At 32.2% G+C, this 22,637-nt stretch overlaps 1 protein-coding gene across 2 annotated transcripts in view; it reads left to right on the forward strand.

Moving 5' to 3' along the window:
* Positions 1-22,637, forward strand: part of LOC126884065 (venom allergen 5 2-like) — a 350,744-nt gene that overhangs the window by 150,571 nt on the left and 177,536 nt on the right. For both annotated transcript variants that reach the window (XM_050649852.1, XM_050649851.1), the window contains one exon: positions 18,571-18,704. In XM_050649852.1, the coding sequence (XP_050505809.1) occupies positions 18,584-18,704 (121 nt within the window). In that variant the 5' untranslated portion in view covers positions 18,571-18,583. The remainder of the gene's footprint in view (positions 1-18,570; positions 18,705-22,637) is intronic.

Consider the following 22,637-nt stretch of genomic DNA (forward strand, 5'->3'; position numbering starts at 1 on the left):
AAAGCCGCATCTCGATAAAAACTGGTTTATAGAAAAAAGACTAAGGGGCAAAACAGTTTTAAAAATATTGTGTCTAACTATTGGTGTCACAATAATAATTTCATTGGAACATACACAAAAGTTTGGGGGGGGTTTAAGGGAACAAAACCCCATAAAATTTTTATGGGGTGCATAAATTTCACTATAATTTTTTGTTAAGATTCTCCTGCCATAATAATGCCACATGCCTATTTTCAATAAAAAATCTCTAATAGTTTTCGAAATGTTGGAAAAAATTGATTTTTATTTTGTAAGTTTAAAGGGCTAAAACTTTTTTATGTGCACATTTGTACTAAGGTAAGTTAGGTTCAATCAAAATCTTTTTGACCCCACAATCTATGGTATAATTGATGACCAATCTTTTCGGACACCCTGTATATCAGTCCCCATAATTTAACACTACCGGAATCATTTCTACTTGAGTTTGATAATACGTCCTATAGGATTTTTATATCACAAGATGGTTTGGTCTGCTACAACTGCAAGAAACCTGGCCACAAAGCATCTCAGTGTTCCTAATCAACAGTTCTAGAAGATCAACATTTAAATAATGAAAAATCTTTACCCAGCCTAGAGTTTCGCAACAAACACATACACTATCAGAAGAAATGTTAATCTCCCACGTTTCCAGCAATGCAGATTCCCAACATGTACATCAACTATTAGAAGAACAAATGTTAGCATCCCACTATTCAAACATAACAGCCACGATAACAAACATTGCTCAAGAATCCAACTCTCATGAGCGCACTGTTGATGATATAACTTCACCTGAAATCGAGTCTTCTTCAGCAGAATGCAATTTGTTCCCTGAGCATAAAATTCTGCCAAAAATCAAGAAAACTAAAACTGCATCAACGAAAAGTAGTAGTAACTCTGTATCACTGCTACTAGAACCCGCAAAAACGTTTATTGAAAATCATTCTCCATCTTTCGTTCTTGATTAAGTACAACCAACTGAATATACTTCTAACTAACATTAGCGGTTCTGCTGATCCCTTGAGTATCATTTAAGAATACACAAAAGATTACATCGGTCTAACTGATATGTTCACAAAAGTATATCCCCACTTAAAAGATAGAAGTATAAAGCGCAAAGCGTATATTAAGAAGAAAATGTATGCTCAACTTCTGAATTAAGTCAAAAATAACATTTACATCATGACTTCAATGGAATTGATGGATTTTTCCATCACCCCGCTTTTCTCCTTCTACTTATTACTGAGTTTAACACTATCTCATTTAACTTCTATTGCCTCAGATCCAAGTAAACCTTTGTACGACAATTCTTCAACGATACATACATGAACTACTTTGATAATAGACCTCGCACACCAAAACCTTACTATAAAAGAATTCGAATGTACTGTTCTGAACTAAATATTCAATTACCAAAAGTTTTCCCAATAAAGTCTGACAACTGGCCCCCGTGGACTATAATAGTCCATAGTTTCAATTAATCCAATCAGTCCAATCGGCAGAACCGAAAAGATTAAACCAAACAAATCCATAAATCTTTAAAGCAAAGCTTAACCTTATCTTGAACCAGCAGTACAAAGACGGGTTTAAAACATTTACCGATGCATGAAAAACCGAACAGGGAGTTGGTGCAACTATTATTACATCCGACGGTCCCTTAAAATTTGACCTTCCCACTTAAATCCACCATATACTAATCAGAATTTTTGTTTTGTTCAAAAGCCTACAATATATTAACAGCAAAAATATCTCATACAGTGTCATGCTTTCCGGTTGCCTCTCTGCAATTAAAACTATGCAATATCTCTACCCGAAACATCCCATAAGGAAAATGATAAAATTGGAACTTCAGAAAGCTCAAAAAAATCTCAGAACAGTAAATTTCTTGTGTATACCTTCGCACATTGGTATCGAAGGCAATGAATTGGCAGATGTAAGTGCTCGCGATGCTATTGATAATGATGACGAATCGGAGGTCGAACATCGGAGTGTGGTAAGTGATTTAAAAGCCTTTTTCAAAAATAAAGTGTTAAGTGCGTGTAACCGGGAGTGGCAAAATTCTGTTTCGAAATTAAAACTGATTAAAGGTGACATTTCCCCGTGGCAACCGACAGCAATAAGCAGAAAATCCCAAATAATCTCAACACGTCTGACACAAATAATCTCAACAGTACTTCAGATTGCAACCGAAAATCCTAGGTCAAACTCAGCTTTAATACCATCCTTGGGTTATAAGCTTCCATTCGATACCTCATTTGTCATTCTGTATGGTCTAGTGACGAAGGAGTTGTTTTTAAAAAGTGTCTGAAACAGACAGACATGGATAATTCAAAGTTTTCAAGGTGAAAACAACATATAAATAACTAAATTATGACAGCCCAATTTGTCTGTGTTTTATTAATTAAAATTGAATTTTATTAAAAATATAAGACCACCTATGATGGCAATAAAAGCTTCTCTTACATTCTCCAAAATTCCATTCATAAATTCCAAATTCATAACTTTTAAACAATTAATAAATTTGCAAAATTTTGAATAATACGGTAATTTGTGTGCTGAACCACGTGCGTAGTTCGTGGACATATAAACAACAATTAAAAATTTATGGTATTTTTTAAATCTAAATTTAGATTTTTAAAAATAAATAATCACTATAAAAAATTAATTATTCGATGATGCAAATATAAAGAAAATTTATGGCCAAACAAAATATCCTATGAATAAAATAAAAAAGACACATCCTATGAAAAACATTAGTTTTAGAAAACCTAACTTTTGTCACTCACACATTTTTACAGCTACATACCTACAGTTGGCGGGTTTTAAAAAATGACGTAGGGGAACATGGGTAACAATGAGACACGGGGAACAATGAGACACCTGTATTTCTGGCTGCCTATACGACTTTTTCGTCAATATTTTGGCATGCGCGCTTTAGCTTTTATGTAAGGACCACGAGGTTCCTGTTTGGACGCAAGCCACGTGTTTAGTTTCATTCCGATCGGCAGTGAGTGTTGATATTTGACCAAATCTTTTTTTTGAAGGTACATATATTTGCATTTCTAACGAAAACCACGTTTTCTTTCATTTTTTTGGCGAATGGATAATATGCAGGGCATTATTATTTAATGAATAGAGATATTTTTTCATTGATTCGATTTAAGGTTAGGTTGAAATTATTTTTTTTTGTTGTAAAGGTCGTTTGGGTAACAATGAGACATTGCGTGTTGGGTAACAATGAGACATGTCTCATTGTACCCCATATTGTAAATTATTTTTTATCTTAATTTTTAACTTATTTTTTAGGCTTTTTTGTGAAAAAAATGCCGCGAAATCCTCCTAGGAAATCAGACAAAGGGAGCTTTTCAGAGGAACAAATGCGTACAGCTGTAGATGCTGTATTAGCCGGATCCAGCATTAGAAGAGCAGCTAATGAAAATAACTTGAAGTTTCAGACGTTGGCAAGGTAATTTTTCTAATAAAAACAGTAGCTTAGCTTAACTTATTGTTCAAATATTGTCGATGTTTTAGTTTAAAACACCAATCATTTTAGACAGGCAAATGGTTTATGTACTTTTGCTACCTATTCTTTTAGCTGTCGTGGTAAAATAAATGGGAGTAAATTTGTTAATATATTTTTATTTCTTTTTCAGATATGTTGCCAAAAAGAAAGCTAATGAAGGGCCCATCAGATACACACCACATTATGATGTAAACAAAATTTTTACATTGGAACAAGAGCAGTCCTTAGCAGACTATATCATCAGATGTTCTCAAATGTTTTATGGTTTGCCCCTACTAGAATGCAGAAAGCTAGCTTATGAAACAGCGATGACTAATAACTTAAAAATGCCTGCAACGTGGAGGACAAATAAGAGGGCAGGAATAGAATGGATGAAAAATTTTTTAAGAAATCCCAGAATTTCTTTACGAAGTCCAGAAGGTTGCAGCCTATCCCGATCCACATCTTTCAATCCACACAACGTAAAAAAATTTTTTGACAATCTAAAGGTAGTGATGGATCGTCAGAAAAGATTTTGCGATGGCACAAGAATATTTAATTTGGATGAGACAGGGACGGTAACTGTTCAAAAATCAGCAAAAGTGTTAGCAGCTAAGGGAACAAAACAGGTTTGTAAGGTAACAAGTGGTGAGAGAGGTACACTTGTTACAACATGTGCTATTGTCAGTGCGACTGGCAATCATCTACCGCCCGTTATGGTGTTCCCACGTGTGCATTTTAAAGAACATATGATCGCCGGAGCACCACCTGGGACCTTGGGTTTGGCGACATCATCAGGCTGGATGAATGCAGATCTTTTTGTTGAGGTCATGAAACACTTCATAAAACATTCATGCAGTTCAAATGACAATCCCAGTCTTCTTATATACGATAATCATGAAAGTCATCTTTCGATTAAGGTCTTGAATCTGGCTAAAGAAAATGGAGTTACGATTGTAACTGTTCCTCCGCATTCAACGAACAAGTTGCAACCTCTGGATGTAGGAGTCTTCAGGCCATTTAGTTTGGCTTACAACGCCGCCGTAGATAGCTGGTTAATGCAGCATCCTGGAAAACCGGTATCCATATATGAGGTTGCAGCTTTCGTAGGCATAGCTTTTGAAAAAGCTTTAACTCCGCAGAATATTATATCGGCATTTAAGAAATGTGGTATCTTTCCATACGATAAAGATATTTTACAGAACTAGAGTATTTACCATGTGCCGTTACAGACCGGCCATATCCTGAATATGAACCGTCAACCTCAAACGAACATCAAGTAAATGATGATGATACTGAACATGTGGCTGATATCCAAGCGTTTAGAAGTCCTGAACAAATTAGAGGATATCCCAAAGCCCAGGAGAGAAAATTAACAAGGAAAGAAAGAAAGAGAGGTAGGAGTATGATTCCCACCGATACCCCAGAAAAACGTGAGCTAGAGGAGAAATATAATAGGAGGCAAAATACGATTCAAAAACAAAAAAAGGTCGCCGTCAAAAGGAAAATTCAAGAGAGTGACAATGAGGAAAATGAGGCAGATGAATGGCATTCTGATGCTTCATCTGACAATTTTATGCCTGAATTAGATCCAACAGCATTCGAAGAGTTAGAAAGAAATCCTTGCTCTGGGGATTACGTTCTGGTAGAATTTTCTCCAGAGAACATTAAAGGCAAAAAGATATATTACATAGGAAAAATATTATCAGCAAATAGTAATGAAAGTGAATTCGAGCTAAGCTTTTTAAGAAAAAGCACAAAAGTCGATGGAAAATTTTATTTTCCAAATGTTCAGGATATTGCTACAGTTTCTAAAAAAGACATAACAATGATTTTGCCATGTCCTGTTAACTATGGCAAAACAAAACGACAAAACGCTTTTTATTCATTTGAAATTAAGTTTAATTTGAATATTCAGTAAAAATATTGTTTACGTTTTTCTTATATTACAATAAGGTTTAGTTTGTTTATTTCTGGAATGAAGAAAAATTAATGTTTTTGTTTTTCTTATTTTATTATTATTGGATTACGTTTTGTTTAGTTCTAATATTTAGTAAAATGAATGTTTTTCTACGTTTTTCTTATATTATTATTAGTTTTAGCTCATGCTGGTGTTTTATAATAAATAAATAAACATTTGATGTAGTGTTTCAGTATTTTTCCTAATGTTTTGCATAAAAAATTGCACTTTTCAAATAGTGTCTCATTGTAACTCCGGTATGGGTAACAATGAGACAAATGACATGTTGATAGAATATTTGTTGTATTTTCATTATTTATCATTTTTTGCATTATATTCTATTTAAAATTATTTGGAGATACTTATACCCTCGTGTAACACTCAAAAAATAAATATTATTTGCTTTAGTTTTTAAAATACTAAGCTCAGAAAAGAAAAGTGTCTCATTGTTACCCATGTTCCCCTATACGTAGAAAAACTTTTTTCCATCTCTTATTAAAAATTATTATTTGTGAAAAAAAAAGAGCTGAAATAAAAAAGATGGATAAATGTTATGGGAATAAAAGGGATGATTTATGTTAGGAAGGGGCGTGCACCATACGTGTCGTAGAACTATGGAAAACACGGGGCGCAGCACGTCCACGGAGTCGCTCCGTTCCGTTGTATAATAAACAGCCGTGTCGTCCACGTCCCCGTCCTAACATAAATCCAGCTTAAGGCTGATTTATGTGACTCCGGGACGCATATTTACAGATGCTAGCGTGTGTAGACACCAGGGTGTTAAATCAGTTAAGGTTTGGAAAAACAGTACGTTTACAGATGCTAGCGTGTGTAGACACCAGGGTGTTGAAATCAGTTGGGGTTTGGAAAAACAGTACATTTACAAATACTAACAGATTAGGACACCAGAGTGTTAAAACCAGCTAGCTTTTTTAGTGGCGATATATGCATAGATGCTAACGGCTGTTGACATTGATTTTATATACCTACTTCTGTGAAAAAATATTTAAGTGATTTAGATATTAATAAATAATTAAACGTTGTTAGGATATGAACAATATAAATATACAGGGTGATTCATTAAGAATGTCCAATCTCTGAATTGTAGATTCTAGACCTCAAAATAATAAGATTTAACCCAAATCACTTAGATAAGATATGGCTCGTTACTGAGTTACAGGGTGTTTTATTTAAAAATTTAATAATCATTTTTACTCAGTACCCTAACACTATTTGACGTATCCTTGTCATACTTGACAGAAAGTGTAAGTACTGTGTACTCTATTAAATTATGGTAAACAAACGTTTCTGGCTACTACCAGAGGCGTACGACAGGGGAAAGTGAATTGTTGACCCTTCCAAATTCTACGCCACTGACGGAATTGCTATTTTAGGAGAATTTTTATATTCTCCAATACTTCCCATGTAACAATATATTCTTCATTCGTAACCATAAAATAATTAGTTTGCGAGATATTTGAACTCAAAAATGGAGGGGCACAAAACATTGATCAAAATAGCTGTGCCGTTTCATTTTTAACTTCAAATATCTCGAAAACTAACGACTTTATCGTTACGAATGAAGAGTATATTGTTTACATAGAATGGATTAAAGAATCTAAACATTGAGCTAAAATAGCAATTCTGCCAGTGGCGTAGAATTTGGGAAGGGTCAACAATATACTATACCCTGTCGTACGCCTTTGGTAGTAGCCAGAAACGTTTGTTTACCATAATTTAATAGGGTACACAGTACTTACACTTTCTGACAAGTATGACAAAGATACGTAAAAAGTGTTAATATTAAATCATTTTTTTAGTAAAATTGTGGCTTATTTCCCATTAAAAATAGTTAAATAGTGTTAAAGTACTGAGTAAAAATAGTTATAAAATTTTTAAATAAAACACCCTATAACTCAGTAACGTGCCACATTTTATCTAATAGTCCATGTGGTGAGACCGCTCCCTTCTGAAAAAAATTTCTGATTCGGTTTCTTTGTGGATTCCTATTCAAAAATGTCCCCTTTAAACAAATCTGAAGGGTGCCGGGCGGAATTTTTGGGCAGAAATTGTTTAAACAATTTTTTTAAACAAATACAAAAGATGTGTTTTTTTGCTCTGGAACATATATTTTTAGATTTTTTGAGTCAATCTAAACAAGAAAAGTATCTTGTAATTTTTCTTAAAAATTGATAGTTTTCGAGTTATATGCGATTTAAAATCTGAAAAATGCGAAAATACGCATATTCGAGGCTTAAAAACTCATATTTAAATTAGTATTTTTGAGGTTGCCAGATACTTAGATTGAAGACTGAACATTCAGCTTTAAGATTCTGAAGAGTGATCGCGTCTAACTTTAATATATACCGTTGTTTTTTAATTGTTAAATATGAGTGTTTATCCGATTTTTTTGCCGGTGCGGCGCGCTCCATTTCAAAAATGTCCTATTTTCCTCCGAAAAATATTTTTTCAAGATTCTTTGGGACATTCTAAATAAAATAAGTTTCTTGACATTTTTCTCAAAAGTTAATAGTTTTTAAGTTATAAACGATTTAAAATCCGGAAAATGACAAAAAAACGCATTTTCGGATTTTTAATCGCTTATAACTTTAAAACTATTAAGTTTTGAGAAAAATATCAAGAAACTTATTTTATTTAGAATGTCTCAAAGAGTCTAGAAGAAATATTTTTGGGAGGAAAATAGGAGATTTTTGAAACGGAGCGCGCCGCACCGGCAAAAAAATCGGATAAACACGCATATTTAACAATTAAAAAACAACGGTATAAATTAAAGTTAAACGCGATCACTCTTCAGAATCTGGAAGCTGAATATTTAGTCTTCAATTTAAGTATCTGGCAACCTCAAAAATACTAATTTGAATATGAGTTTTTAAGCCTCGAATATGTGTATTTTCGCATTTTTCAGATTTTAAACCGCCTATAACTCGAAAACTCAATCAATTTTTGAGAAAATTTACAAGATACCTTTCTTGTTCAGAATGACCCACAAAACTTAAAAATATATGTTCCGGAGCAAAAAAACGTGATCTTTTGTATTTGTTTAAAAAAAGTGTTTAAACAATTTCTGCCCAAAAATTCCGCCCGGCACCCTTCAGATTTGTTTAAAGGGGACATTTTTGAATAGGAATCCACGAAGAAACCGAATCAGAAATTTTTCCAGACGGGAGCGGTCTCACCACATGGACTATAAGTGATTTGGGTTAAATCTTATTGTTTTGAGGTCTGGAACCTACAACACAGAGGTTGAACATTCTTAATGAATCACCCTGTATTAACACAAAAGAACAACATAAAAAATATTAGGTTAATGAGCAGATCCGTGCCTTTTAGCGTTAGGTTGGTTCTGTGTAATGTTTCTCATCAGGTTTCTTCCTCCTTTTTTTTTCAATCTGGACGTCCGTCCAAACCGAGGCAAAAAAAGGAAAAAAAAGAAGTAGAAACCTGATGAGAAACATCACACAGAACCAACCTAACGCTAAAGGGCATGGATCTGCTTATTAACCTAATATTTTTATATTTTTCTTTTGTGTTAATACAGGGTGATTCATTAAGAATGTCCAACCTCTGAGTTGTAGATTCCAGATCTTAAAAAAAAAAGATTTAACCCAAATCACTTAGATAAAACGTGGCTCGTTACTGAGTCACAGGGTGTTTTATTTAAAAATTTATAAGTATTTTTACTTAGTACTTTAACACTATTTAACTATTTTTAATGTGAATTAAGTCACAATTTTACTAAAAAAATGATTTAATTTTAACACTATTTAACGTGTCCTTGTCATACTTGGCAGAAAGTGTAAGTACTGTGTACCCTAATAAATTATGGTAAACAAATTTTTCTGGCTACTACCAAAGCTATTTTGATAAGCTAGAATTGCTATTTTAGCTCAATGTTTAGATTCTTTAATCCATTCTATGTAAACAATATACTCTTCATTCGTAACGATAAAGTCGTTAGTTTTCGAGATATTTGAAATTAAAAATGAAACGGCACAGCTATTTTGATTAATGTTTTGTGCCCCTCCATTTTTGAGTTCAAATATCTCGCAAACTAATTATTTTATCGTTACGAATGAAGAATATATTGTTACATTGGAAGTATTGGAGAATATAAAAATTCTCCTAAAATAGCAATTCCGTCAGTGGCGTAGAATTTGGAGGGGTCAACAATTCACTTTCCCCTGTCGTACGCCTCTGGTAGTAGCCAAAAACGTTTGTTTACCATAATTTAATAGGGTACAAAGTACTTACACTTTTTGCCAAGTGTGACAAGGATACGTCAAATATTGTTAAAGTTTTGAGTAAAAATGGTTATTAAATTTTTAAATAAAACACCCTGTAACTCAGTAACGAGCCACATTTTATCTAAGTCATTTGGGTTAAATCTCATTATTTTGAGGTCTAGAATCTACAACTCAGATATTGGACATTCTTAATGAATCACCCTGTATATTTATATTGTTCATATCCTAACAACGTTTAATTATTTATTATCTACGACTGATACATAATATATGTATTATACTTGTGGTGTTTGCAATATAATGCCATATAATAATCCCTTAGGGATTAATAATGCGGGATTAATAGCTATTAATCCCTCTGGCACAACAATCACAAAATTCACCACGGAAACAAAATAATAAACCTCAAAAAGTGTCACTGTCAAACGAATAGTATATTTGACAGTTTGTGTTGAGATGGACGAAAATGAAGAATCTTTTAATTGTACACCACCAGAAATTGTAGAACTAGCTACAGCAACAGCATCTACCTTAATACCTGAAACATCGAAATCCATTTATAATAAAACGTATAATATAATATAATTAAAAGCTCTACTAAAGTTAATGATGATTCTCAACCAATTCAGTTTATTAATTGTACTATTACTAATTTTAATGTTTTTAACAAATAAAGTTGTTCATTAAAAATCTTAAATTAATTAATTTGTCGTAGATAAAGTAGAGTATACTACTCGCAATAATGGCTCTCATTCCCTCGGAATGTTACTCCATCGCCGCTAACGCGGCTCGGTTCGTAAATATTCCTCGGGAATAATAGCCATCATTATTGACTCGTGGTATAATCTACTATTAATATCTAAATGACTTAAATATTTTTTCACATAAGTAGGTATATAAAATCAATGTGAACAGCCGTTAGCATCTATGCATGTATCGCCACTAAAAAAGCTAGCTGGTTTCAACACTCTGGTGTCCTAATCTGTTAGTATTTTGTAAATGTACTGTTTTTTCAAACCCTAACTGATTTCAACACCCTGGTGTCTACACACGCTAGCATCTGTAAATAAGCCACCGGGACGTGGACGGCACGGTGCGCAGAACAATATAAATCGCACGTCCTCGGCACTTCCCGGTGTAAGTAATGCCACAGCTACCGATTTTTCGGTAGATATACCGTCAAATCTACCGATCTACCGCGTTCTCTTTTTTTTTTCTACCGAAAAAGCAAAATTATTAATTTTCCCTATTATTCCCTTATCTTTTAATTTATATAAAACATGAACTAATAAATATTTGCCACTTGTTTTGATATTAATTGCAGTTCATTATTAGAATTTTTTTGCAGTTGCCCTGATAGATTATTAGAGGATAGATTTTTTGGCAATAGAGTTTAGTCAATTTTCAAGAATCCTTGTAATTTGCTTGCAGTTACTATAGTGGAGTCACTGAAGGTGGATATGAGCTATTACCTCCGAATTCGTTGAACCTCCATCGATTTGCATGAAATTGTGTGAGTGGTTAAAGGATATCACAGGGAACAAAGGTGACATGGTGCAAACTTGCGCTTTTACCCTGGGGTGGATGCCACCCCTTCTCGGGGATGAAAATTATTTTATTAAAAACAAGCCCATAATTCGATAGAGGGACAAATTTCAAGCAAAATTTGTTACATAAAGTTATTAAAATAAATAAAAACTTTTTGAGTTATTAAAGATCAAACATTTTAATTTTTCTTGAGAAAAATGCCTGTTTTTAACCAATTTTTCATCAATAACTTAAAAAGTATAATTTTTAGAAAAAAGTTATTATTATCAAAATTAAAGATAATAAAAAATGAAATAAGCCCCTTACTACAAAAACGTTTTAATGTTAACTAAAAGTGAGTTATAGGTAATTGAACGTATATTTTTTTCGGCGAGTAAAAAACTGTAACTATTCAAGCTGAAATAACGGGAAATTGATGCATTTTATAACATAAGCTCATTAAACATTTGTCAATGTACTTAAAAATATCTATTAAATGAGCGCCCGAACATGTTTATAGCGTTAAAATTTATGCTCCAAATTTTTTCCAAAATTTATCCTTTAAAAAATTTTAAAAAAATGTTATTGTTTTTTTTTAATAACTCCGTTCGTGTTTACGATATCAGGTTCATCTAAAAACAGTTTGAAATTTAATTCCAAGTTCTATATAAGCACGTTGAACCTTATCTTTTAAACCCCTTACTTTTTTAAAAATAAAAGGTTAAATGACCCCGGTTGCATGGTTCCCACAGCAAAATTTAAGATTTAAACGTTTCTATCTCGGTCATTTTTTACCCTATATAAATAGTAAAACATGTAAAATATTTGGCACAGAAAGAAATAAAATTTGGTTATATATAATTTTTTACCTATATTGAGTATTTTTGGAGTTATTATCAAAAGAATATGAGAATTACAATAATTTTAAAAATTATGATTTTTTTAAAACATATCTTTTTTCAAAAATATGCATTCTAAACCGGTCAAAATTATCAGTAGTAATTGCACAAGAGCTCTGAGATTATTGAATTTTTCCCGAGTGACACTTTGACAGTTTTAATTTCACGAGCCGAAGGCGAGTGAAATTATATCAAAGTGTCACGAGAGCAAAAATTCTATATTAATTTCAGAGGTCGAGTGCAATTTGTTGCGATTATTTCATGAATAAAACTGTTCAAAACCAAAATTTTATTGTAATTTATTTATGTAAGTACCATTAAACACACAGTTTTTATAAATATTTGACGATTGAAAGTCATCACTTTTATAATTTTTAAAACATTAATTGTCATTAATGTCACTGAATGTATTTTTTCGTAGCAACGAAGGGCATCTGACGTATTATACTTAACGACGGGAGATTATCAAAAATTATCGATTTAATTCAGATTTCTGTAGCTTTCTATTGGTCAGAATCTCCTATGAATGAAATAATCGATAACATTACTTATGCTAATATAAAGAAGTTCTTGTAAGGATTACTATAAATTTTAATTTTTGTGGAAATGGACTATGTTTAATTTTTCACTTTTTCCTAAAAAAATAGAAATGGTTCTTTTATTTTCATTATAGCTTGCTTAATTTTGACGCTATTACCTTGTTCTTAAGCTCATTTGATAGGTATTCCAAAGTACTTTGGCAAATGTTTAGCAGGAATATTTTATACATTGCATCGTTTTCTCATTATTTAAGCTTGACTACTTAGATTTGAGTACTCGTCGAAAAAATACACATTCAATTGCCAATAACTTACTTTAAACTAACATAAGTTTAGTTCTTTATATAAGTAATGTATTTAATTTTTTATTATCTTCGATTTCAGTAATAATAACTTTTTTAAAAGCTTATAGTTTTTGATTTACACGTGAAAAACCGATTTAAAACATGCATTTTTTTACGAAAAAATAAAATCTTTGGTCTTTAAAAACTCAAAAAGTGTTGATTTATTTTAATAACTTTACATAAAAAATTTTGCTTATAATTTGTTCCTGTATTGACTTATGGTATTATTTTTAATAAAATAATTTTCACCCCCGAGAAGGAATGGCATCCACCCCCAGGGTAAAAGCGCAACTTGGCATCATGTCACCTTTGTTCCTTGAGGTATCCTCTAATTTCTCACCAATTTTCATGAAAATCGATCGAGGTTAAACGAAATCGGAGGTGAAAACCTTCAGTGACTGCACTACTAGGTTGCAACACATGTTTAGCAGGTACAATACAGATATAAAATTTTTGACCACTTTTGTCCTTTTATTTATTTTTGGGACTAATTTAGTACATACCTCAACAGTGAATACTGTTAAGGAATGTGGTTTATTTTCATATTTATAGAAGATAATATTATCAAACTAAAAATAGTATTTAAGTATATATTAAAGTCTTAAAACAGGAGAAACTCATATTGAAATCTTGGTATTTCGACATAATTAAAGAACATTAAAAATTTTTCTCGTTATCAATTACTTCAATATCCGGCAATTTCGTGAAGACGTCTCTAATTCTCTAAGACTAATTCCTATTCTCGTCTCACTGTCTTATTAGTGTTGACTTTAAGGCCAATTTCAGCCGACTTTTCCTCCAGCGTGCTTATTATGGTCGTCGTGTCATCTATTGTGTGTGATACCAAGCAGATGTGATATGCATGTTCCATAGGTATCTGCCAGTTTCTTATTCTGAAGGTAATTTCAAGGGATTTCATTTTTTTCTATTGTTTTTTTTTCAGTACCTATGTGATTATGGCATGTGTTAAAGAACAGTGGTAATAGTATGCAACCTTGTTTTAAACCTACTTTTATTTCTGTTTTATCTGTTATTTGCCCATTATGTAATACTTGACGTGTGTGATATGATACATAATTTTGATTGTTTTACGACATTAGGCGGTATTCTATTTAGATTTAGATTTTCCATAGGATTCTATAGTTTGGACTGTCAAAGTTTTTGGCAAAGTCTATAAAAATCATTATCAAGGCGGCTTTCTTCTCTTTAGTTTCCTACATGATGATTCTTGCTGTAGAAATTTGGTCAGTACAGGATATTCCCCTTCTGAAACCTACTTTTTTATTTTTGAGAGTTTTATCAATTATGTTATTAATTCTCTGATGTATAATAAATGCTGTTATTTTATTTATCGAACATAATACAGGGCTATTCCTCTCAAGTTTTCGCATAATTGTACATCACCCTTTTTCAAAAACTTGGTTATAATCACATTATTCCATTCTCTTTTTAGGTGCTTCTTGACGAAAATATCTGCTAATAGTAATTTTATTAGCTTCACGGTTCCCTCAGTGTCCGCTTTCCACAATTATGTTGCGATATCGTTGGGGTATTTCTGCTGCCTTGTTGTTCCCAAGATGTCGGATTGCTCCAGTTATTTCTTTCTTTGTGGGTGTCTCCTTACTTATCCTTAGGTATTTTTCATTCGGTGCAACGTCATTATCCTGTGGCAAACTCGGCTCATTATCTTCTTGTGTCATAAGTCATAAGGATGTAGTACTACTCTTGCCATCTTCGTGTTTGCTCTTCTGTTGTTGTAAGCAACTGCCTTTGTTTGTGTTTTAATAGTTTGTCATTGTTGTAATTATTCTTTTGCAAAGCGTTTGGTGGTTCTACAGTGATAAGCGCGGTAATAACCGGCAAAATTGCGTAAAAGATGGAAACATAGTACATTGTGAAATAAAAAGAGATGAAACTAGTAGAGGTGGAAATTATCTATATAAATGTATAAACTAACATTACATTACATAGTTTTCCGCATTTAGACGTCTGTGACAGGAGTATTTTATAAAATTCTCCTGTCACAATAACAGTTGTCACATTTCTCCGATTCATCTCAACGTTAACTATGTAATGTAATGTTAATTTATACGTTTATATCGATAATTTCCACCTCTACTAGTTTCATCTCTTTTTACTTCACAATGTATTATGTTTTCCATCTTTTGCGTTATCTTGCTGGTTATTAGCGCGCTCATCACTATATATAGCTATAATATCCTATTTGCAGAATTTTCATATAAATTCGAAAATAAGATCGTTAATTATGAGAAATCAAGTATAATAAACTAAAATAATTCCAAAACCTACATAATTCAACATTATTTAACTACTGTTGTAAATGATCTACTATTTAAGGTTAAGAATTTTTTTTATTATCTGCAAATTTGTCCCAACAATACCTACCCTATAAATTAAAATGAATTTCGGTCGCCTACCACAAGACGGATAATAATTAAGATATAAAACGTAAAATTTACTCAGTTGGTATTTTATCCGAAAAATAATCGCTGTCCCTTTTTGTTTTGCAGGAGCAATAACAATATGTGGTGTCGGCCGAGCATCTCAGAGAAAACTACAGTTAGGAAGACTGCGTAACCATTATATTCAATCCTGTTACTCCGTGAACGAGAATAAACCATTAATCTTCTCCATTTCTGTTCTCCATTTTTGGCAATGGCTGCTACCTCTCCCCAGGTTTTCTTCATTTAGTCATTTTCTTCATCAATCGTGATTTTACAAGTTTTGGTCAGTCGTCCTCTGCTTCTTTGTTCTATTGCATACAATTTCAGTGCTTGTTTTGTTGTGATTTTATTTTGTTTCCCCAATGTGTAACCCAAACAATTCCATCTTTTTTGCTTTATTAGTTTTCCTTCAAAATGCTTCATTTGTTATGGTGTTGGGCCAATTATATCTTCAGAATTTTTCGTAAGGATCTAGTTACAAAAACTTGGATTTTTGCATTTCCTTCTGTCGTTGTACATGTCTCACTCCCATATAGCAGTATTGATTTGACGTTGCTATTAAAAATTCTTATTTTAGTACTTTAGCTAGTCTGGGTTGATCTCCAAATATTTGAGAGGATTCCAACGGCGTGTTGTGCTTTTGTTCTTCTGTGTTTAAGAAGAATTGTTTAACCCGTTTTATTTCGTCTCGATTGATGTATAGTTTGCAGTGTTAACTTATTCCTATTATCATCTCTACTGTCTTATTAGTGTTGATTTCAAGGCCAACTTCAGCCGACTGTTCCTCCGGCGTCCTTATTATGTTCGTCATTTCATCTATTGTGTGTGACATCAAGCAGATATAATCTGCATATTCCATAATTGCCAATTTCTTATTCCAAAGGTAAATCCAAGGAATTACATTTATTTCTAATATTTTTTGCAGTATGTGATTAAAACATATTATGTTAAAGAGAAGTGGTGACAGTATGCAACCTCGTTTTAAACCTACTTCTACTTCTATTTTATCTGTCATTTGCCTTTATATAATACTTGACATGTTTGATTATACATAATTTTGATTGTTTTTATGACCTTAGGCGTAGTCCTGTCGCCAGTGGGGGTACAACGGCCTCCCTAATTCAGATGGACTTAAATACCCAAGTTTTTTCATGTATTTTGACCCGTAGAACACGAATTTTTTGGGTAACAGTTGATCAGGATGTCGATAAGACTGTTATAAACAAAGAACTTGAGGAATCACATAACAGCGATTTTTCACAAAACAAAACATTGTTTTGTATTTTTTGAGTCATTCTAAGCGAAAAATGTTTTCACAAGTTTTATCGTGGGACGCATAGTTTTCGATATAAACGCGGTTGAACTTTCAAAAAATCGAAAAATTGCAATTTTTGAACCCGAATAACTTTTGATTGAAAAATAAAATAGCAATTCTGCTTACCGCATTTGAAAGTTCAAGTCAAATTCTATCGGTTTTGATTACTTTTATTGCTAAAAATTAATTTTTTTAATGTTAAACAAAGCTGTAAACACATAGTGATTGAATAATATTTCAATGCATTTCCCATTTGAAATCGAACGAGTAGACGCGCATACAGACAATTATACGTAGATTACGTACATTAAAACGCATGCATTGGGCACGGTAAACACTATGTGTTTATGGTTTTGTTTAACAAATAAAAACTTAATTTTTAGCAATGCAAATAATCAAAACCGATAGAATTTGACTTGTAATTTCAAATGCAGTAAGCAGAATTGCTATTTTATTTTTTAGTCAAAAGTTATTCGGGTTCAAAAATTGCACTTTTTCGATTTTTCGAAAGTTCAACCGCGTTTATCTCTAAAACTATGCATCCTACGAAAAAACTTGTAAGACCATTTTTTGCTGAGAATCACCCAAAAAATAGAAAAAAATGTTTTGTTTTGCGAAAAATCGCTGTTATGTAATTCCTCTAGATCTTTGTTTATAACAAACTTATCGATATCTGGATCAACTGTTACCCAAAAAATTCGTTTTCTACGGGTCAAAATACATAAACAGATCTTGGGTAAGTCCATCTGAATTAAGGATGCCGTTGTACCCCCCCCCTGGCGACAGGACTAGCGGTATTCTATTTAAATTTAAGATTTTGCACAGGACTGTATATTTTATACTGTCAAAGGCTTTGGCAAAGTCTATAAAAATCATTATCAAGGCGGCCTCTTTAGTTTCCTCTATGTTGATTCTTGCCGTAGAAATTTGGTCAATATAGGATATTCCCCTTCTGAAACCTACTTGTTCATTTCTGAGAGTTTTATCAATTATTATTTTATTGATTCTCTGATGTATAATAAATGCTAATACGTTATTTATGGAACATAACAGGGCTATTCCTCTCAAGTTTTCGCATAATTGTACATCACCCTTTTTGAAAAGCTTGGTTATAATCCCATTATTCCATTCTCTGTGGAGGTGTGTTTTTTTGGCCCAAATATCTGCTAATAGTGATTCGACTAGCTCCATGGTTCCCTTAATGTCCGCTTTCCACAATTCTGTTGGGATAGCGTCAATTAGCTCTTTCTTCAGTTATTCTGTTGCAAAAACGACTCATTTTCTTCTTCTGTCATAAGTTTTTTGTAGTACTCTTGCCATCTTCGTGTTTGCTCTTCTGTTGTTGTAAGCAGCTATCCTTGTTTGTCTTTTAGTGGTTTGTCACTGTTGTAATTATTTTCTGCAAGACGTGTGGTGGTTCCATATAGGTTAAATATTCCATTTGCAGAAATTTTCTACAAATTCCAAAATAAAGTCGTCAATTATGGGAAATGATGTATAATAAAATTCATTACCAAAACTAAAATCAAGAACAATAATTCAGGATTATTAAATTGTTTACCACTTACAAGAACAAAATTTTTATTCCCTTCAAATTTGTCCCAGCTATACCCTATAAATTAAAATAAATTTCGGTCGCCTACCACAAAACAGATAATAATTAAGATATAAAACCTAAAATTTACTCAGTTGGTATTTCATCCGAAAAATAATCGCTGTCCCTTTTTGTTTTGCAGGAACAATAACAATATGTGGTGTCGGCAGAGCATAGCAGAGAAAACAACAGTTAGGAAGGCTGCCCAACCATTAATAGCTATTATAGCTTTGACACTGATTGGGGATGTGGTAGCATGTGGAAGAACAATGCTAAGTAAGTCCTAATTTTGATAAATCGTTTTCATAACCTATTGTATTCGTCCTTTGTGAGATTTTCCGTACATATAATGATACGTACCAATGCAAAGATAAAACGTCGTTACGTGGGTTTGATCATCTTTATATTAAACTAAAATTTATTAAAAGTAAATTTATTTTATTGTTTTTTTTTTTGTTTTTCATTGCATAGACTTGGTATCATTTAGCCAGTATTTTACTTTTAATATTGCAAATTACGTTTTATATAAAGTGCTTGATATTACGGAAAAAGTAGATGCTACTGAGGAGAATGATGTTTATACAGGGTGTTTCATTAAGAATTGTCGATATCGTAACTGGATAAACCTTGGCACAAAATACGAAGATTTAACCCAAAACACTTAAATAAAATATTCTTCCTTACCGAGGTACAGAGTGTTTTACCACCTTCCAATATTTTTTGTTCAAACTTGACAAACAGTTTACACATGTTAGGATATTCTAATAAGTGTTAAAAGATAGTTTTCCACTGTTACCAGAGGTGTGCTGTAGGGATACATACTTCATTTTCGACCCTTTTCCCCCTCACAATCTACGCCACTGTCGTAATAATCATTTCCACATGTTTTTTTGATTCCTTGTTAGTTTTTACATAAATGTCATTATTTTAACTCATTGCGATAGAGTAAGTAGTTTTCAAGTTATTTGCGTTTAACGATAATGGATTCCATAAGACTATGTATTTTAAACTACATTCAGATTATATGTGTTTAAAATACATATAATCCTATTGAATCCATTACATTAAAATGCAAATAACTTGAAAATTACTTACCCTGTTGCATTGAGACAAACGGATGATATTTACGTAAAAAGTAACGAAGAATCAAAACATGCTGAAATTATTATTACGGCAGTGGCGTAGATTGTGAGGGGGGAAAAGGGGCGAAAATAAAGTATATATCCCTACAGCACGCCTCTCGTACCAGCGGAAAACTATCTTTTAACATTAGTTAAAGTATCCTAACATTTGTAAACTGTGTGTCAAGTTTGAACAAAAAATATTAAAAGGTGCTTTAACAATGGGCTAAAGTCATTTTAGAATATTTATAATAAAACACTCTGTATCTCGGTAAGGAAGAATATTTTATTAATAAGTAAGTGTTTTGGGTTAAATCTTCGCATTTTGTGCTAAGGTTTCTCCAGTTACGATATGGACAATTCTTAATGAAACACCCTGTATACTCGAAGAAACTACTTTAGAGATAAGCGACCGAAAATCGAAAAAAAACCCATGGATGCCAAACCAGAAGAAAGTTTTATTATTTATAGTCTTATATGGCGTTGATCTGTTCAAGGACCTGTTGAAAAAAGTTAAGGATGTACCATTCAATTCTGACGGGGTTACAATAATTATGATCTAGATTTATACAAACTGCACTTTTAGGATCTAAATTTATCAAGGAAAAAGCTGTTATTCTTTTCTGCATTGACTATTGAAATAATCATAATAAAAAAATATTTGCGATTGTTAAGACTCATTTATTATTGTTGATGATATTAACAGAAAGCAAACGGAGTATCGTGGAAAAATTTTCACACAACTAAATAGGAAAAAATACCGTAAAAAATAGTGTAGGTAATAAAAAAGCAAATATACAGGGTGTAACAAAAATACAGGTCATAAATTTAATCGCGTATTCTAGGACCTAAAATAGTTCGATTGAACATAACTTACCTTAGTACAAATGTGCACGGAAAAAAAGTTACAGCCCTTTGAAGTTACAAAATGAAAATTGCTTTTTTCCAATATATCGAAAACTATTAGAGATTTTTTATTAAAAATGGACATGTGGTATTGTTATGGCGGTAGTATTTTAAGAAAAAATTATAATGAAATTTGGACACCCCATAAAAATTTTGTGGGGGTTTGGTTCCTTTAAACCCCCCAAACTTTTGTGTACGTTTCAATTTAATCATTATTGTAGCGCCATTAGTTAAACACAAGTTTTTAAAAACTTTTTTGTCTCTTAGTACTTTTTGCAAAAGTCAGTTTTTATCGAGATATTTGAATATTTGTCAAATCCACCACATATTTGTATATGGTAAAGTACGATTATGGAGACTTGGTAATAATATGAAAATTTATTTATGATTTACATTTTTAGGTATATTTTGAACCATATTAAAAAAGAAGACACATCTCGATAAAAGATGCTTTATCAAAAAAATACAAAGAGGCAAAAAAGTTTTAAAAACACTGTGTTTAACTAATGGTACCGCAGTAATAGTTTAATTGGAACGTACACAAACATTTGGGGGGTTTAAAGGAACAAAACCCTCATAAAATTTGTATGTAAACATATTAAAAAAGAAGCCGCAACTCGATAAAAACTGCCTTATCGAAAAAATACTAAGAGGCAAAAAAGTTTTAAAAATATTTAATTTAACTAATGGCACCAGAATAAAAATTTATTTGAAACGGACACAAAAGTTTGGGGGGGTTTAAGGGAACAAAGCCCCCATAAAATTTTTATGGGGTGCACAAATTTCACTATAATTTTTCTTTAAGATGTTCTTGCCATAAGAATGCCACATGTCCATTTTCAACAAAAAATCTCTAATAGTTTTCGATATATTCGAAAAAATCGATTTTCATTTTGTAACTTCAAAGGGCTGTACCTTTTTTTGTGTGCATATTTGTACTAAGGTAAGTTAGGTTCATTCGAACTATTTTTGGTCCCAGAATATGTGGTTTAATTTATGACCTGTATTTTTGTTACACCCTGTATAAAACTTTAAATTTAAAATAACCAACCAATGGTAACTAAATACGACCCGGTTCCATTCCTGATCCTACTTGTATCGTTTTAGCACCACTGCAGTTTTTCTTCTCTGCGTTTTTCTATTGACAGCAAGATGAGGCGTGATCGAAAGAATTGAAGACCAAAATACCTTATTCTCCAGTAAATACTTATATCCTTTTGTTGATCCAAGCTTCCATTCCAGATAATAACACAGAAAATACATAACACCCCAGTGTTCATACTTTGAGTTACAGCCTCAGATCATACTTACAAACTACTTTTTAATCAAAAACTGTCCTTTTTAACCTTTGGTAATCTATGAAAAGATGAATACTCTAAATAGGGCAGTCAATGAGGGTATTTGGCTCCAAATTCTATCCTACTACATGGATTTACTTGATATTTTCACAGTAAGTAGGGAATAGCTCAAGAAACAAAGTCTACCCTATGCCGATGTGTACTTTTATCTTGGGGGTGGTTCCCACCCCTTCTCGGTGGTGAAAATGTTTTGTTTAAAATAGCCACGGAAAAAGCTAGAGAACCTAATTTTAAGCAAAAGCTGTTCTCTGATTTTTTTAATTATTTTTTGAAAACTCAATACTTTTGAGTTATTCGTGGTTGAAAATTGGCCATTTTCATTGAAAAATGACACCTTTTCGGACGGATTTTTGCGAATACTTTAAAAATATGCATCTAACAAAATAACTTTATAAAATATTTCTGTAGGTTATAAAAAACAATGAGATTCGTTCCTTCATAAATCTTCTAGTTAAAATACAAAGAGGGATATGGTAGGTAAGAAAAGTTTGTTTTTTTGCTGCATGCTCAAATCGGTGTATTCAACTTAAAATAACAGAGAGACTGTCGATTTTAGGTGTATAATGATACTAATAACTTTTGTAGTGCTTGAAAAGACCTCGATTATATGCAAACTAAGCGAGATATTCTGCAAAAAAGTTAATGACTAATGTATTTTAGGAAGAAATGAGAAGTATATTTAACCTCTTATCCATCAGAATCTAAATACATCGTTTTCCTTCTACAATACTTTTTATTATAGTGTTATTTCTATGTTCAAAAAGTTGGGCTAGATTAAAATGAGTGGTTTTTGAAAAAAATAAGATCAAATCAAAGTCTGAGCT

The sequence above is a fragment of the Diabrotica virgifera genome, chromosome 4, assembly GCF_917563875.1.
Source record: "Diabrotica virgifera virgifera chromosome 4, PGI_DIABVI_V3a".
Taxonomy (NCBI): Eukaryota; Metazoa; Arthropoda; class Insecta; order Coleoptera; family Chrysomelidae; genus Diabrotica; species Diabrotica virgifera.